Raw genomic sequence first — 18,441 nt, 5'->3', positions numbered from 1 at the left:
CAAGATGGGTTCAAAACACTATTTGGACTTCTTGTTTCCATCCACCTTTCCCTCAAAGAGCATTGTACAACCACACCATTGTTTCTGCGAGAACAGGGTAGGAATCTGCTCTGAAGTTTGAAGTATGGCATGTCCCAAACATAGTAAGTCTGTGACTAGACTGCCCTGGCAACATAAACTCAGTTCTTGCAATGTTTTAAACTGTGAGAAATGAATGTATTCACAGGACGCTGGCAAGGAAGTTTGTTCTTCTAGCATGTTTAAGAAAGTACCTCTTATGAGACACAGAGTTTCCTGACCACAGCCTCCCCAGAACAAAAGCCTTTGTACACAATTAAGAACTATGATATTCCTTTGGAAAGACAGTGAGAGATTAAAATAAAAGGTTCCTGGTATACGATCCAATAATATGTTTCCTTATGGGCAATCACCGTCTAAAAATTACTAAAAGTCATTTCTATATTTAACATAATCAGGCTCCTGTCTTGCTAGACTAACATTACAGAGTGAAACAGAACATAAAGTTCCTCCTTATTAGAAAAATGCTGCTGCTTCAGAAACTCCCTACTTGAATTAAAGTGTCTGCTCAGTGCCTTGAATACAGATCGCCAGCAAGGTGACTCACCTGCCGTTCTGTGAGAGCAACACACTCAAACCCAGAAAACACCATGCTGAGAAGATATCAAAGCTTATGGCCTTATGCATTCAGAAATCACTCACATGCTTTCATTAGTTTTGAAATGGATTAAAAAGACACCTATCGTTAAACCAGAATAAAGGAGAACACTTTACCTTTATTCTGGTCTTGCAGAAGGTCCTCATCCTTCAGTCTTGTCTCTGAGCTTGTCTGTCGGCCAAACTGGCTGCCATGCTGCTTGGAAAAACTCTCTTTTCTTGCAGGAGTTTCTTTCACAACCTCTGCAACTGGAGCATCCTGTTCTGAAGCAATGACATCCATGCCTGCCACAGCTTTGTCCTCTGAGGCCATGGCTGTAGCTTCAGGTGTTGGTCCTGCAGTCGTGTTGGTTGTCTCTGCAATGCCATCATCTTCCTCCTGACTAACTTGCCCTTCTGTGCCAGGTTCTCTGTCTGACACAGGATGATCTTCTTCCATATTTGTTTCTGTATCAGGCTTTGTACCCAGGCCAAATTCCTCTTCCTCCACTTGTTTTTCAGATCCAGGTTCTCCATCTCTACTGAGACTGTTCCCAGTGGAGTTGGATCCTGGGAAATCTTCCTCTTGTCTGTCTGCACTTGCAGACTCACTTTGCCTCGCAGTTTCGATGTCTTCCTGGAAACTGGATTTCTCAGTATGTTTTGTGTCTCCATCCAAATAATTCTCTTCAAATTCAGCGCTTTTCACCACTGATGCAGGTTGATATGCTAAAATCTCTCCCTCAGAAATTTCTGTTTGAGACAAGACCAACTTTTCACTGAATTCCTCACAAACTTCCTGGTCATCGAGGACTCCCCATAAATCCAGCAGCTCAATCTCTTGCAGCTCAATTATTGGCCCTATAATAGAAAAAAAACATTGATACTTTGATAGTTTGCATTGGGTTTATGTTCTCTAGTATGGCATAAGGATTTAAAAAAAGAAAAAGGTATTCCATAGGAGATACAACTCTCAGCACCTTCTGCAAATATGCATCTCAGAAACACAAAACTTCAGAATAAAGTCTTTGCCTGCAAAGAACTGCACTTGTTATTGTGGATTGCATCATATTTCTCTTGAAATAAATATCATGTTTCATAATTCTCCATACTAAGAGGGAAAGCTGCAATTTCCATTGCATTTGGTCTTAGCAATTCATTAATGTCCAGTATCTTTAAATTATTTTAGTTTCTTTTAGATGATTCTCTGCTTTTTTTCTTTATCTTTCCATGTTTCTGGAGAAATTTTAGCCTAAACATAAAATTAACTTCTATTATTGCCAGGGAAGAAGGAACAATTGTTTCAGGAAAAGTAGTCTTCCTTTAATCCTACTTCCAAAAAGTAATTCAGAGTTTTGTAGGAAGGAAACTTTTGGATTTCTGAACACAGCATCACAGTTTGCAAAACATCTTTGCAAATTCTGGCGTATAGGTCACAGCATGCATTCGGGTCCTTTTTTAGGCACTGGCCATTTCTGGTAATCCTTATAAAACACACATTAACTACACAACCTCATGTCACCTCCTAATGATTTAACCACAATTAAAACATCTCAGATACTTACACTGTCTTGGGTTACAGAATCTCCTTTTCATGATCACGGGGCTTCTGTCATAGAAGTCTACAAGGAGGGCAAGTATTTTTTGTCTATCTAAGAGACCAACCTAGACAAAAAGATTACAATTATTGTTATTTTCCTGTGCTTCTTGGGGTTTACATTTGCAGCCCTACAAAGGCACCATTAGCTAAGAATTACCTGTGACTGAAAATTATCCATTACCAGAACATCAGTACAAATCTCAAAGAAGTGAATTTATTTCATAGAGGCAAAACTTTATTCTCTGGGCTGAGCTGCAACTCCTCATACATATTACTTTGCGGGCACATCCTCTTGCATGTTCTTGACAAATTACAGTTAGATGATTGTAACCACTTCTGCCAAAGGAGTTCTTCATGTAAAGATCAAAGCTTCAACATTTCCCACTTCCAGGACAGATATTGATTGCCTGACAGCATTATGGAAGAATTTTCACATATTATGGGCTGTGCTGTATTATGTTAGTGACTGCACGTTGTCGTTTGCTTTTATGCCCCATCGTTTCCTTTGAAGCATTACGTATTGGCAACTGCCTGGGAAAATAATTAGTCCAAAAATCTGAGCTATTATGACAACCTCCCTAATTTCCTTTAAAAATTCATACACACTTGAGCACAGAGGTAAGAGAGACATCTGTAATTCCAGTGCAGAGGAACATGCAGAGTTTATCAAGTCCTTGTTGCTCAGGGTGACTGTATGCAGCCACTAAAACCAGGAAAAGACAATTAAATGGGTCATTTCCAATCAGGAAATTGCGAGTTTAAAAAGTGAAGCAAATCTAAGCGATTGCAAGCTTTCCATTTAATGATGAATTCCTGTTGTCATTATTTCAGTCCTGCCACCTTTGTAATATCCCTCCCACTAGTGAAATATAGTAGTTAATTAGAGAGCAGATTTACTTAAGTTCATTATTTCTAGCAAGCAGCTTTCCAACTGAATTATTGATTTCCTTTTCACATTTTGCTCTTAAAGACCGCAAAATGTAAAATGATCTGAGCTTTCGATTCCTTGTGAACTTTCCCTGCCCTTAGGCTGAAGAAATAAGGGAAGAAGTTTGCTGCTCTTTTCTGGAAATGAGTGCAAGGTGACTGTGTTGTTTATAATCTGAAACTGTAATTAATAGTATTAATGTGAGGAAAATTGGATTTGAAAACAACTGAGAGACACCCATCACCTACAGGTGAAGTGCCTCCCAAGGAGGTTAATGCTAAAACTAAGTGAATACACCACGTTTTCTTTTACTGTAACACCTCTCTTCTAAAGGCAACTGGAAGCTTTTTGCAGATTTTGAGGAAAGGATGAGAACAGAAATGTAACCTGCTGTCCAGTCTGGTTTTAGTGTTTCAGACTCTTGTAACTTAATTCCTGCTGGCAAAAATATGCTGGAAATTACAGTTGAATTTCAGCCATGTGTGGGTTTGGAACAACAAATGTCATCACAGCAAAGCTATCTATAGAAAAGAGGAGCATTACAACATGAAAACTATTCCAAAGGTCCTATACCCAGTTACGCTGTCTTTCTGGGTTCCTAAATTGACTCGAAAAGGTCATGTTTCTATGTACTTTGTGTGTGACTGGGGAGGCTGATGAAAGATTCCTGCCCATCAGCCCTTCATGCAGTCTTGTTGGCAGGACAGGTACAGCAGCCCCTAGAAATAACAGCAAACCATCTGTGTTTGTACAACCATCCAAAACTTGTCTCCACTTTGAACTACTGCCAGCTTTAGTGGCTGGAGAGTTGAAACATGTTGACCCAATTTTCTTGTCACCTCGATATTGGCAGGTGATGATTCTCAGTTGTTTTCAGCAACGCTCTGTGATCTATGAGTAATTCCTTTAGCAACACAGACTAAACCAGACTTGCCATTTAATCAGTGATAGGTCAGTGCTTAACGGCTCGATTGTTTTTCTGGAAATGCGGTGTGTATAGCTTGAACACCACAATGTGCTTGTTAGCGAGTAAGATGGGAATAACAGACACTCAGAAAAGGCCACGAGACAGCAGACTTTTCTGTTGCTGTTCTGCCAGAAAGGTAATCAGAAGTGTCTCAAACACCATTAGTTTGAAAACTCATCTCAGACTAAATTCAGTTGCACTTAAAGATCCCAGGCTTAAAAAGACCCTGAAAATTAATGCAGGTTCTGTTATAACATATAAAAGAAACTATACTTGATACACATGAGCACAGAGAGACAATAAGCTTAAAATTCACAGAGTTATTGGCTTTTTCATAGAACTGTAGAATCGTTTTGGTTGGAAAAGACCTTTGAGATCATTGAGTCCAAGTTTGGGCATTAAGAAGTGATTCAGCTGTGTCCTGGTATTGTCCTGGAAAGTTTCTGCTGCACTGTATGGTCCAGGCTGTTCTCACTGAGCTGCCATCCTGCTGGCTGCGTGCATTTGAAATCATCATAATGATCATGTGGATACCTTCTAATTTGACTGTAATTTAAACACGGCTTTCTCAGCTCCCTGGCCCTAATTGCAAGGCAGGGAGGCAGCCAGCCATGCTCACCATGCAGACTGGAATAACTGCCTGCTACCCAACACATGGAAATTAGGAACTGAAACAACTGCTTCGCTGTGTTTTGCAGAATGAGCACTACAAGTAAAGGATCGCACTCAAGTGGTACAAGTCCTCGAGTTAGTTTGCATCTTTTATCTTCCCTGTGGGTACAGTACAGCAGGACTTATTAGAGCGATACAAAAGAAACCAGGTCGAGTTTAAAAGAACTGCACGGCCCATACTACAGCTTAGTGAACTCAGTTTGCAGAGCGAGGCTAGAAACCATGTTTGTGCTCTGATCATGTCTTTCTGGGCAGCAATGGCTGTGCTGATTGCTGCTCACTCTTGTTATGATGTGCTAGAATTTTTGGCTCTTTGCCTCCGAGATTCCACTGGGATTAGTAGCATGGAGATGGTGATTATTGCCACAGAAATAACAGGATGAAAGTCACATCAAAACATGAAAGGGAAAGAAGGAATCCTTTCAAAACACATGGAAAAGACACAACTCGGCTTTACATACTACTCCACCCAAGAGGATCCATCATAGCTCTTCTTGACAGAGCAATAAGAAATGAAATGTCTTCTAACTGAGCAGCAGACACATTTCTTTCCTCAGCCCTGAAACAGCAGCTTGCCTGCTATTCTCTAAAGCACACCATTGGTGTTGAAACATGCTGTGTAATTCCATTCTCTGAGAGGTAATGACATTATTAGCATGAGATTGCAGAGCAGGGTTCATTCTAGGTAGGCATGCTGTAAACATCACTAGAGGAGTGCTGGATGGAATATATAATTTATGTAGGGGAGGAAATGGTAAGATTATGGCAACTCTCTGCTGTGTAGGAGCCAGCAACTGGTGAACCGAAACTACTCAGAATAGGCACCATACTTTTTTGATGAAGCCCAAGTTTTTAGCAATAGCTTGTGCCATTGATTCTTCAGCTCCTACTATTCACTAGTTTTCTAATAAGTCTAGCTGCTGCCTTTTTTTTTTTTTTAAATGGGGATGCAGGTGTATTCAGAGGCCAATAGAGTTTAGAGCTACTGAAAACCAAATTATGGCTTTCGAGTTCCATTTCCAGCTCCATAACTGACTCATTGTATTTTAATTTCCTGCCCATTAACAGTGGCTGAAGTTCACAGCACTTTTCTCTGAGAGGTTGTAAAGATAATTTTGCATTTTATATTTAAACTATTATGAGATTTATTGATAGAAGCCCTAAAGGTGTATAAAGAAATGCAACACAATTAACACAATATATGTTACTATTGCAGTAATGTGCACATTTGTTAAGGTCAATCTATACCAGGTTATCTTTTCTGAAGTATGGCTGAATAGACAAATTAGCACCCAAACGTTCTGAATGTGCTGTAGGAACAGGTAATGACCAGAAGTAGTAAAGTTCATGGTTCATTTCTTCTCCAGAATCATCAAACTTCAGACCTGAGTCATCATGTTACACAGTTACCCAGAGAAATACCAAACTGGAAGCATCACCACACTGAAATGAGGTTGAGAGCTGCTTTGCTTACCTTTCCAGAATCACAATCTAGGAAGAGATCAGTAAACATCTGCCTCCACATATCATGTCTTATTGCTCCTTTGAAGTCTTCAGCGCACTGAGAGAGATGCTTCAGGATTTCTTGGAACATGTCATCTGAAAAATGTTCCGTGTAGGAATGGACATACTATGGAGAGAAAGTAGTAGGGTAAATGGTTAGCTTTCTTCAAGTATTTTCACCTTTATTTGAACTCTTGAAAATCTATTTCATGCAATGAAATATATGTGAATTCGTAATTTAATCTGCTAACGTAATGCAAACTTGGTGTGTGGATGCTACACTGCCTACTTTGTTCTTTCTTTCGGAAGTAGCAATATTCTCCAAGCAAGCCTGAGACGCTGCTGCACTGGGCGCAAATGCACATCGAGCAGCTCCTTTCCTGGCCCAGAGGTTGCTTGTAATGTCCAGAGGTTCCGAGGTGCTGGACTGGAATCCCCCCTATGAAATGTCAGTGCTTACCCTGGGTTATCTCAGGGAAGGTATAAGTTCTCCATAGTTTTCTGCCGCAGTTACTATTCCTGACTGCACCTACGGAGGCATTTTGAGCCACTAGTTTTTGCAGAGCTGAGCCACTTAACTCTCTAATGCCACTAAATGACCATTGCCCACAATTTCAGTATTTAGAGAACCAGTCTGGATACAATTAAAAAAAAAAAAAAAAGAAAGAACCTTTTGAAAATGAGCCTGCTGTCACCCAGGTCCTCTGACACCGGGAATACTACTGACTTGAGATTTATTTTAAGTTCTAGCCTTGGAGACACTTTAACACTTTGGATTTATAGTCATGTGGTTTTTATGAGCAAAAGCAATATGGTTCTAAAAATGTGGTGTGCATGACATAAATAATAACGGCCATCCGAACAAACCACAATCCCAAAGCCTGTGCTGAATTATTATAGCAGGTTTCTGGAGCCAGCCACCAGAACAGGGAGCCCATACAGTTAACAGGAGGAATTGGCAAAACACAGAATGTTTCCCATTATCCCATTTTTAGAGTATGGATACCTGATATAAACACTAGAACATCGTGGGCTTGCTGAAATGCCGCACAGGCATTAAAAAACTGAAATATTAATATATGTTATTATTATTCATGTCTATATTGCATAATATCCAAGTATGTGGGACAAGTGGAGAAGAGAGGAAGAGCAGAAAAGCAGCAGCCGGTGGCCTGAGGGGTGGCTGGTGGGAAAGAAAGACTCCTAAGGCAATGTGTGTTTTTTCTGCATTTCAGCATTAAAAGAGAGGATGTAGGTGGGTTGGTGAGAAGGTGGCAGATCTGGGGCTATGTGTATCGATGAGATTTTCAGAGCTATTACAACCCGGAACCCTGTGACAGATGAACCTTAAAGATGACAGCAGTTGGGAGGAGGCAGGTTGGGCAAGAAGCTTGTTATTTTATATGTCATCTTGATGACACATCCAAAGGCTTGTGTACTAATACTGCTGTCTAACAGCTCCACAGAAAATCTTCTAGAAGCGTATGTTCAGCTATGTGGGCAGGAGGAACTATCGTAGAATCATAAGCTTTTCTTAGCTGATGTGTGTAAAGCACTCTACTGTGTAAAGAACTGTACACATAACATGCATCCATTTATTTATTATTAACCAAGAGATTTTGACACCCATCAGAAGAAAACTGGCACGCTTCCTTCTTGCTATCCAGTGCGAGACCTTGCTGTAGTTTGTGAACACATTATCATCAAGAACAATGGATCTTTTCTTTTTGTTCCTCCTGTTTTTTTTTGTTCCTGTTCTGTTTCAACAGCAATCGAGTAAGCCACATGCAATCACAAAAAACAACCTCACCTTTAAAGCCGGATTCTGACCCTAAAAAAGCAATGTGAGTATTTCCCTTGGTGTCAGTAGCTTTGTGTCAGACTGCTGGGGGTTCTGCATGTCAGAGAACAAAGCCTGTGAAATAAACTATCAAGGACTGGTCTCTGGGATTTAAACACTTTTAATACAAACGACCCCATGAGCTTGTCACAAAAGATGTAAAAATTCAACAGCCACTGTTTTGCACGTCTGAAAAAACACCTGAAACCCAACAACAACAACGTGTGAGGTCTCCACTGAGTTTCTAACAGCCTTTAACTCAAAGCTGCACTGAATTTGAGGAAGGAAAAAAAAAGCACCATTTAATGCTAAAGTCCATTAAAAAGCAATGCTTTCCACATGTGAAAGCGCCCAGGCCAGTGTGGAGGAAGATCCTCTCTCGTTCTGGTTTTGGTGGATGATGCAAAGTGACGAACAAAGGTAAATTGTAGCTGAGGATTAGAAACAGCCCTGTGCTGAGAGCGAGGCCTGTGGTCACAGAGCAGTTCCCAAGGGAAGTGACGAAAACCTCATCATTTGACTCAATTAAAACCCAATTCCAAAAAGCATCAGAGAATATATTCTGAGAACAGCGTTGCACTGGCTGGTAAATCAGACAGCTTGACAGTCCGTGTCTTTTGTACTTGTGATCTCTGTTGTCATATCTTTAATTAAGTTAAAATAAAGAGTACACAAAATATATCTTAAAACATTTTTCTAATGCTAATGGAGCATGAATTCATTCAGTGCTTATACATGTACCATAGGGGTTATGGATTGATGCTTCATTTCAGTGACAATGGCAATTCTCTGGGCTCCCATTATCCACAATAGTTTTCTTAATTAAATGCAGTTATTCTGAGGATAAATTTAAAAATACCTCATTTCATGCTTAAAAAAGCCTTCAACAAGTTATCATAAAAATGCATCTCAGTGCAAAATATCGAACATGTGAGTCTCCTGAGAGCAAAGAAGGCACGAAAATCGCACATGGTTGCTTGAAACTAGTCTCTGCACAGCTGCTTTATACGCTGGTTTTAATTATTGTAACAGCACGCACTCGCACTGCTGCAATTGAGGGGCTGTCATTATTTCTATTCTAAACATCTCTTTTCACAGGTTTAATTACCCAGCCATAAAATTTAGCTCTGTCGTAGGTAGAAATGGCTGCCAAAGTCTTGGCCTGGAGAGTTTTTTAGTAAATATGGTTTGAACTGATTTGGTTGTTTTCAAACTGATGAAGAGTAGAGTAATGGGGTGAAACTTCCAACTATATTTATTGATTTTGGTGAGTTAAAAACACACTTCTGATGTTTCTCAGTGACAGCTTTTGATTTTAAAACCGTGTATTTTTCAGCCTGGTTATGCTTCTTGCACATTTATGACACTTGTTGCAGTTTGGTTATCATTCAAGCCAGTAACAGTTCAGGGCAAAAATGGTAGTTTCTCATCCCAGTTCATCACTTGTTAGGTTTTTCTATGGTTAACAGAACATAATCAGAAATACCAATACTTTGGGATAGTACTAATTACTTCAGGCTAATGGTTATATTGGAAGCCTGACCCTCCCTTGAGCAGCCAACGCAAAATCTGAATTCACAGGTGATTCAGGGCTTTAGCATCCTAAAAAGGGACTAAGAGGGATATCCTGAACCCACTGCCTCTAGAGTAACCTCTCAGGAGGCAGCACAGGCTGCAGCTCTGGGGAAAACAAAGTATTTCCCTCTTGCTGGCCAGAATGGAAGTGTTATAACAGCAGAGGATGGATATGGAGATGGAACATGAAATGTCCTCATATAACCAGTTACCTGGGATGCTGGAAAAGCGATGCCTTTCACTTACTCAGCTGTCCCCAGGGAAATTCTACTACTTTGTGATACACATCATATTCTGAATCAGATGCTCTTATTTCATCTCTCACCTCTGCGAATTCATCTATGTTTACTTTTTTTCCCAATGTGTCTATGATTTCCAGCTTCTTGACATAGATTGCTAGTAAAAAATGAAGGGATATTGGTTTAGAAAGCAAACAGTTGTGGTTTTGCATATTGTACACATATTCTGCACACTACATGTTACATTAACTTTCCTCAGATGTTGGATTACACTTATTTGAGGTTATCATACACAGTAGCTAAAGTATCTGACTGTGTAGACGCTCTCTAAATCTGATTCTTACACACTTCAGTTGTTGAAAATCCGCATTTACCTATTCAGAACTGTATGGTCATATTTATTCTTGACATATGTTGGTGCAAATTGCTATCATTTTTACAGTACTTCCAGCTAATTATGTGAGGGAAGCAAATTTTTTTATTTCAAAAAACAGACAAAACTGCCTTAAAATTCTGGGGACATAGATTCTGCTTTGCAAGAGTGGAATCTGAAAATCATAGCAATTTTCCCAAGAAGCTCTGTGGGAATATTTTTACTGCTTATGATACATAAAACTACATTTTGGTCAGCTTCTGGGATGCTGTATTGGAACTGAGAAAATACATCGAATGTCTACATAGATTTCTGAATGAGGTCTTTGAGTACAGACATGCTATTTCTGTTGGGATTATTTTTCTGTTCTTTCTTCCCAGGATCTGTTCACCCTCGAGAACCACAGCCACCACAGCAGGAGCACCAGGCTGTGTTGGGCATTCACACAACGTACTACAGACCTAGGATAATTACTCAGAGGAGCAACTCTAATACAGAGAGGGCTGAGCAAGGGCAGAGCACTCCAGCAGCACACAGAAATGGGCTCTGGAGGTTCCCTGTCCATCATCCCATCTTCCAGCAAAAGCAGATTTGTTATTATTGGTGATCATTACAGGCTATGGATATAAAGGGCTGGCAGCAGGCTGCGCGTTGCCACTTCAATGGTCCTGGTTCTATCTATTCAATGATCATTATTCAGGGAGGTCAAGTGTAAGCTATGAAGTGGACATGGGTTATGGAAATCCTTTCTGTGCTGAGTGCTCTGACACAGAGGCCCTTGTGCTGTGGCACGCCTTGGACTGGCAAAGGGAATGGCCAGACAAGATGTGTGATTTGGTGGAGCATCAGGTAAGCTTTGGCATTGTCCCTGAAACCATAAAAGGTAACAATGCAGTCAGACCTTAATTTTTTGATCCCACCTTTCCTTCACAACTCCCAGTATGCCAAGCTGTCCATGGGATTTCCAAGACCTCCCAGAGACAAGGAACACCATGGGATAGAGTAGATGAAGGAGGTTTTTACAGTGATTCTTATAAATCGTGGTAAGCGCATGGCAATGGCTAACGCAGGCTGTAAGTGTGAAGGGCCTGCATCTGATCTTTCTGTCTCTCCAAAAGATTTTTTTCACTTCTCTCTGTACTTTTCAAGATCATATTAACGAACCACGGTAGTTCAGTCCCTTTCCAATGTCTGAAGATTTGTGGTTAATACCCCAGCTGGTGTAACTATCCCTAGCAATTCTTTCACTGCTCACAGTTTTCATCAGAAATCAGACCACAGAAATAAAACTAAAGGAGACACAATAAAAACTTACCTTTTCCCGCATCTGTGGGAATAGAAGCAACAACATCCAGAAAAGACCTCAGGGCACTCTGAACCTACAAATCAAGGTAATAGTCAAAGGCCTGTTTCATGCAGACAACAGTAGGTAATTACTAAAATAGATCACCCAGAATAATCAGTCATATGGGCCAGGAATGCTTCTTATCTCACATAGGTGGGTTCTGTTAAATGTAGACATTGTCTGTGTTGTGCTGTGTGTAACCACAGGACTGTTTCCTATGGGCGTTGTACCAAGAGATGTACTATGATTTCTGCAAATCTCATCCGTTACGAGCTGCAGTATCAATTTGTATGAGTCGCAGGGGTAGAAAGAATATTTAATGGAAGGCACAGGAGAGCAAGAGTGGCTGCTCTGGACCTTTTTAAGGGGATTCTGAGGGATAACCAGCTGCAGAGAAGGACATCCAGTGATGCTGTGTGTATCCAACAACATCGGGAATGTATGAGTACCTCGTGGGGCATTTAGCTTCCCAGGACCTTTGTGGAGAACACATCACAACCTTCCGTGTGCTTGTGGGGAATCAGGGCTTGGTGAGGCTGAGTGGTAGACACCAACCTGCACCCTGACCGTAAGAGTCAGAGCCATTGCCCATCCCTGTGCTCTGTGCTGCCATGCCGGGCAGACAGAACTATCACAATCTTCCTTTTCCTCCTGTCTGGAATAATCCCAACAGTGTGTTATCAAGGATAAACCCTAGTTACCAGTGCGACTGGTATTCTGCCACTGACATCCACCGTCCACTCCTTGAACTGAATTGCCAGCACCTCCTTTCTCATCTCCTTCACCTGAGCCTTCATATTTTCCACCTGCTGCCTTTCCTTACGTATGCTTTCTGCCTCAGACTTCATGCTGGCCAGCCTGTAGGACACGGGAATATGGTTTAGAAAGATACCATCATAAACATATTTAAGACAGATTAAGCTTACCATGAAGAACAACATGAAAGGAAATACATTCTTACTGAAACTCTTGTCCTTTTAGTACAAGTAGATTTTTTTTCCAAAGAAATATTTGATGTTTGAGGCACAAAATTACTAGCGTGGCTATTGGACTAGATACTAGTAGTCTATGTTTTCAGAGGGCAGCTCCAGGGAGGTGACAGTATTTACACTCTGACATGTATCATCTCCTGAAATCTAGTGTAACTATGCATTTGAACAAATAACCTCTGAGTGTCAGATATGCGCATGTGGAGACAGTCTCTTGTATACAATAGACATTTAAAGGAAAATAATCTCTACAGCTCTCCTAGTCTGTGTAGTTTAAACAATGATAAATTTTACCTTCACATTTATAATGACATTAATAATTTTTTGTGTAGATGTCCTTTCGATTTTCTTTCTCCTTGGGAGTGGCCTGCAAGGTGACAGTAGAGTGAAGGCCACGCTGGGAGTTGCCAAGGTGCTCTGGTGATCAGTATGGGCAGTGCCCAGCACAAGTTACATCACATGCTGCACCTGCACTGTGCTGTGGTTTTGCATTTATTTCTAGGGCCCTAAACCATCAGAGAGCTGCCTCCTCTGCCTGGTCTCCCTGGTGTGGCACAAAATGTTTCCTCCCTAGACAATAATGACAAAACAGGCTCTAACAGTGCTGGGCACCCCTTTTAAAGTGAGCTCATTTCATATTAGACATTTCCAGAAAAGATGAGATGGCAGTGAGGGTGACTTCTCCCTGCAGAATGAAATATGTTTCTTCAGGAAGAGCCGCCTAACTCCCACACCAGGATGGGTGACTCAGACTGAAGGACTACCATGCCCGGACAAATAAAGGCTCTGTTTTAAGGACCAATGCATTTGGATACGGAATTTCTCCCATCTGTTCTCCTGCATGCCTCAACTTCCCATCAGGTGGCAGTTAAGGAGAGGCTGGAGGTGGCCTGGGAGTGCTCGCTGAGGACAGGTAAGCTTCCCAGAAGAATCTGTGGTAAAATCCTGCCTTCCCTCAAGGTGATTGTCAAGACTCCTCACTGGGGCCAGAATTCCACCCCATTCTTTCTGGTGTTTATGTGATTTTGAGCAGAGACGAGCATCTCTCTTGTAACACTTTTTTCCTGTTTAGAAAGCCAGTGATTCACGTTACGAGCCTCAATGTTACAGGGTGTCAGTAAAATCCTCTGTGCTGCTGTGGTTTAAGAATCTCATGCAAATCCCACAATACAGCCATCACAAATATGTAAATCCTGAGCTGCCAAGAATGCAAATCCCATGATAGTACTACCAGCAGATATGCAAAATCTGCTACAGCTATGGCTGTAGTCACACTGTTCCTTTGGTAAAACAGACACCAGCTCTGGTCTTGTGACCAGCCACACTTTCAAGTCTCTCACCTCTCTGATGCTGTACCTGGCATCTTAGTTTTTATCTCCTTCGTGACCATCTTCATTCCTCTCAGGTATGGGCCTGGTTTTGTAGAAACACCATACTGAGGGTTATGTCTCATCAGATACTCTCCGAGAAAAATAATGGGGTTGAATTCAGTTGTTTCTTTGTCTGGTGCAAGCACATTCTTTCTTTCCACTTCCATTAACAGTTTTTCCACTCCTGGGATTAATGTTGGTAGGAGTTTGTCAAGCAAATAGATGCGAGTATCTAGTGACTCTGTCTCTTCACTGAACCACTCTCTGGGCAGCCAGTCACAGGGTTCTCTCTTTTTTACCTTTTCTTCCTTTGCCTTTTGTGCATGAATCATCTTCACCTTTGCCTCCTGCAGACTCAGACACCTCTGCTGTACCTTTTCGTAAAAACACTCTTTCCACAGTGCATAATTACTGAAACAGGGAAGCTCATCACTCCCTTGATTTCTCTTCATTTCTCTGGCAGTCGTATTATTTTCTCCAAGTCTGGGATGTTTTAGACCTGCTGCTTCTTCTGGCTGAGCAGCCATCCCTGTCACTGCGACAAAGAACAAAAGCAGAATGTTACACAAAGCCAAAAATGCAGCAGTGTCCTAGCAGATGCCACAGGAGGAAGAAAGTCTGTTGTTAGGAATTGACTAATATTCTTTTTCTATGTTCCTTTTTAGTCTGTTACTGCTGCTTTGTACTCTTAAATAAATACAGCCACTTTACTTCAAAGTTCAGTAAATGATTTATAAAGATTAATTATGTATCATGACAGCCCTTAGAGACAGAGCAACTAAATAAGTGTGTTCCTTTCTTATGGGAGAAGAAACTGAGACACAGAAGTGATTAATTCCAGGTCATTTAGAGACTCAGAAACCAAGTGGTGAGCAGTGCTCGGGAGCCTTGTCCCCCAGTTCTAACCAGTGGATTCCTCTTACCCCCAGTATCACTATTTCTCTTTAGGTCTCATTCCACGCCTCCAGGAAATCCAGTGGATATGAGACAAAGGAAGCAAGTAATGGAAAACACCAGATGCCTGGGAGCAAGATTTCTCCATCTGCATGCCTTCTTCTGCTCCATCTTTTCTGTAGCTGTGAAAAACAGTGAGGAAGCTCATCCCATAGACTACTAAATTTCAATTTCAGAAACTATTTTTAATGCTGGACATTTTGTTAAGGTAACAAGGACACGGGTGTATGGGTCAGCAGAGCTCCTACAGAAAGGGAAACTCTATACCATGAACTCTGTAATTAAGCTGTTCACAAGCATTTAATCTTGTAGATTATTCTGTAAAAGACAGACCTACAGAGAGAAGCAGATATCTCCTTTACAGTTTCCCCAACTCCACTGTTTTCTTCTCAAAATGCTAGTTCTGTGAAATATCATGAAGAAACTCAGCTGCTCACAAGGCACAATTCAAAACCCATTGCTATATGTCTCCACGCATAACTGCATCTGCAATGGGACTTACACGTACAGAATGGAGCATAATGTTGCCAAACTACTTGATTCAAAGCATGAAAATTCACCAACATGCTGCAAAAAACCCAGCTCAGCGTTCAACAACAGCAAAGGAAGGGTGATACTAATAGAGCGAGCCTGGCTAACGCCTTTCCAAATTCAAGATGAAACTCCACTCTGAACTTTGTGCCACACTATCCTTCTCAAGGTCTTATTTAAAAGCACTTTTCACAAACGCCTTTCAGTATCCATAGCAATACTATTGCTTTTGATATGTTTTGCTCTTCATATTTAAGCATCTGTAGCTGTTCTGAAGAGAGTTCAGCCTTCCAAGAAATGCATAAATGTGATCTACAACCCTCCTGGCACACAAACGTCCTTACTAATATGCTGACCTTCTGGTTCATAACCATCATTTGAGTCCAAATATCGCTCGGATAGGCAGGATGCTTCATAGCACTAAATTTCTATGTCTGTTTTTTCAATGGGCTTGTTGGCATCATCTGGTAATTTGTTTTCAAAGTGGATTACCTGCTGGGGAGTGAGATGGATTTATGAATCAAGCTGCCTGCCTGATGCACATAGAAGGTTTGAAGAAGGCAGCTGGTTTTGCCACTGAAGGACACAAGCTGTAAAGGTGTCCAGATTTATAAAGGTAGAAAGGGAAAGCAGTCAGCCATGTCAACTTGTTCCTTGCTTAGGTGAGTTTCTTTCAATAAGCTGTAAAATCAGACTCTTTCTCGTTCAAAGCAGGTTGTTAACCAAATGTTCTGGTCACATTCCAAATCAGCTGGTTTTGTTGTGCCAAAATAAACTGCTCTTGCAGTTTCAAATACTTATGTTATTTTTTAACATCCTTTATGAAACCGCTCTGCAGTTTCTGTGCAATGTTAAAGTGACAATTGCATTCTGCTTTATGAGGTGGCTGATGCAGAATGATGATGAATATATTTTCTACCCTGCTCTCAGCCATTTGTTAAGATGGTTTTGAGAATTAGTAAATGTTTATAAAGTATCCCTATGTCTCTGAACAAAACAAGATAAAAAACAACTGACCGTGACTGTTCTATCTCAATTCCACAGCATTCACATAACTCCAAGAATGGAAGCATGGCACAGAGAACTACGCCCACCGTTTTAATGCAGGTCAGATAAAGAAGACTAAGAGAGTACAGAAGAACATAAAAACTGCTAAAATAAACAACAAAGCAGTGCTAGATTCAGGCCCCGACACTTTGAATTTGGTGAGGATTACAGGGACACACCTCCACTGGCTCATAAACTTCAGTGCTGATTTTACATTAGTTGAAAATTTGGCCCAGAGCATATGGAGCTCTGGTGGCCTCTGGTATTCCCAAGTGGAGGCTTGATTGTCCGAATAACAGTGAGCATGCTGCACAGAGACCAGCTTTAGAAACACCCAGGAAATTTGAAATGTGATATAAAGTTTCTAAGCCTTTGTTCAAGCTGAAGGCAAGATAAGCTTTTCATTATTTAGTAGGATGCCACTTTCCTGCCTCCTTTTCTATGAGAGAAATAGTCTTGCTGGAATCCCTGCAGGTACAAGACCATTATCTCACAGTTTTCTGTACAAAACCCAAATCTGCTCATAAATAAGATTTTTATGGTTTCATTGTTATTCTGTTAGGGGATGTGGATGGGTGGGCTAGGGCCAGAAAAGACTACACTTTGTCTAGGTAAATATTTTGGAGATGTTTGAGCTGCAAAAGTATTTTCAAAAACAGAGTCCAATCTCTTTGATGCTCCATCACTCAGAAATATTTTTGCCTTTCCCTAACGTGCTTCATAGAGCATGTTTATCTCACCAGTCACAAAGAGTCCAAGAAATACCCTATTCATACATGATCTTTTCAATACAAAAAAAAAGAGAAAGCTTTCTGAAGCTTTGAAGAACTGTTTTTCTTACCTTTGGAGCACGTATCAAAATAGATCTTAGTCCTCCTGCTTTCAAACTGGCTTTGCAAATGAACAGGAATTTAATATATGCCCATCTGTTCTCAAGTATTAAAAATCTTAAAGTGAATTAGGGATTTCTCAGACCTGCTGTGGATCCCGGCTGTGAGTTTTACTCCTCTGTGTGTTTGCAGTTGCTAAGCAATAATCCCAAAGGTTGCTATGTCTCTTCCACAACTCAGAATTGCTGTAGGTTGTCTTTTGGCTTTGGCAGCCCAACAGACTCTTCTGTACTCAACTTAGATCATTGCATCACATGACTGAAAATAAAATAGAAAAGACTACGAATAGCAACAGAAAACATTAAGGGCGCAAATAATCAGAGAGAGAATCCACAGGTGTCCAGTGACAGGACGTTTACCTTCAGATTCAAGGTTCACAAAGTCCAGAACTGTCACAAGTCCATTACAAGATGAGCTGAGACTGTATTCACCAGATGTGAGAATCTAAGAGATAAAAATAATTACAAAGTCGATTTAAAAAATTTCAGGCTCTCTTTTTTTGTAAATAACTGTGTTGCTTTGAAGCAGCGTTGCAGGAAAGACATGTACAATGCTAATAGGGGAGTTCATGGTGCCATTTTGTTAGACTGCCCTCAGACCTGAATCTAAAGCAATTTGATGAATCACCTTTACTAATTTCTCATATATTCTTGAAGGATAATACGCAACAGGGAAAGGAGAAAGGAAAAGACAAAAACATCTACAGCCGAGCTTGTTCCAAAGCTTGAAATAAAGGAGGTTTCATACAAATAGCAGATTTTTTTCCTAAATCTGATACAGTCAGAGTCACATTTGTTCTCTAGTTGAGGAACTCTGGAGTTTTAATTGCAGACTGAAAAATGTCATTTTGTCACCTTCATCAAGTCACTTGCTATTTATTACAGCACCCACAACACCAAGGTAAATAATAATTAATTTGTAAAACTCTGGACTTGGAAATAGCTCTACATGACATGCACCTGGA

General features: G+C 40.7%; 1 protein-coding gene across 6 annotated transcripts in view; it reads right to left on the bottom strand.

The window, feature by feature from the left end:
• Positions 1-17,922, bottom strand: part of EFCAB5 (EF-hand calcium binding domain 5) — a 30,945-nt gene extending 13,023 nt beyond the window's left edge. For 5 of the 6 annotated variants that reach the window (XM_082068854.1, XM_082068855.1, XM_082068856.1 and 2 more), the window contains exons 1-9: positions 17,837-17,922; positions 17,563-17,735; positions 14,026-14,590; positions 12,398-12,554; positions 11,667-11,730; positions 10,065-10,135; positions 6,296-6,451; positions 2,220-2,319; positions 793-1,515 (exon numbers count right to left, since the gene is read on the bottom strand). In XM_082068854.1, coding sequence (XP_081924980.1) covers positions 793-1,515; positions 2,220-2,319; positions 6,296-6,451; positions 10,065-10,135; positions 11,667-11,730; positions 12,398-12,554; positions 14,026-14,582 — 1,828 coding nt within the window. In that variant the 5' untranslated portion in view covers positions 14,583-14,590; positions 17,563-17,735; positions 17,837-17,922. Of the gene's footprint in view, positions 1-792; positions 1,516-2,219; positions 2,320-6,295; positions 6,452-10,064; positions 10,136-11,666; positions 11,731-12,397; positions 12,555-14,025; positions 14,591-17,562; positions 17,736-17,836 lie in introns of those variants that run through there. The other variant, XM_082068859.1, reaches the window with a different exon arrangement.
• Between the last annotated feature and the right edge of the window lie 519 nt (positions 17,923-18,441).

This window comes from Streptopelia decaocto (genome assembly GCF_964273445.1).
Source record: "Streptopelia decaocto genome assembly, chromosome: 18".
NCBI classification, from domain to species: Eukaryota; Metazoa; Chordata; class Aves; order Columbiformes; family Columbidae; genus Streptopelia; species Streptopelia decaocto.
This window is presented reverse-complemented; position numbering and strand designations above follow the sequence as displayed.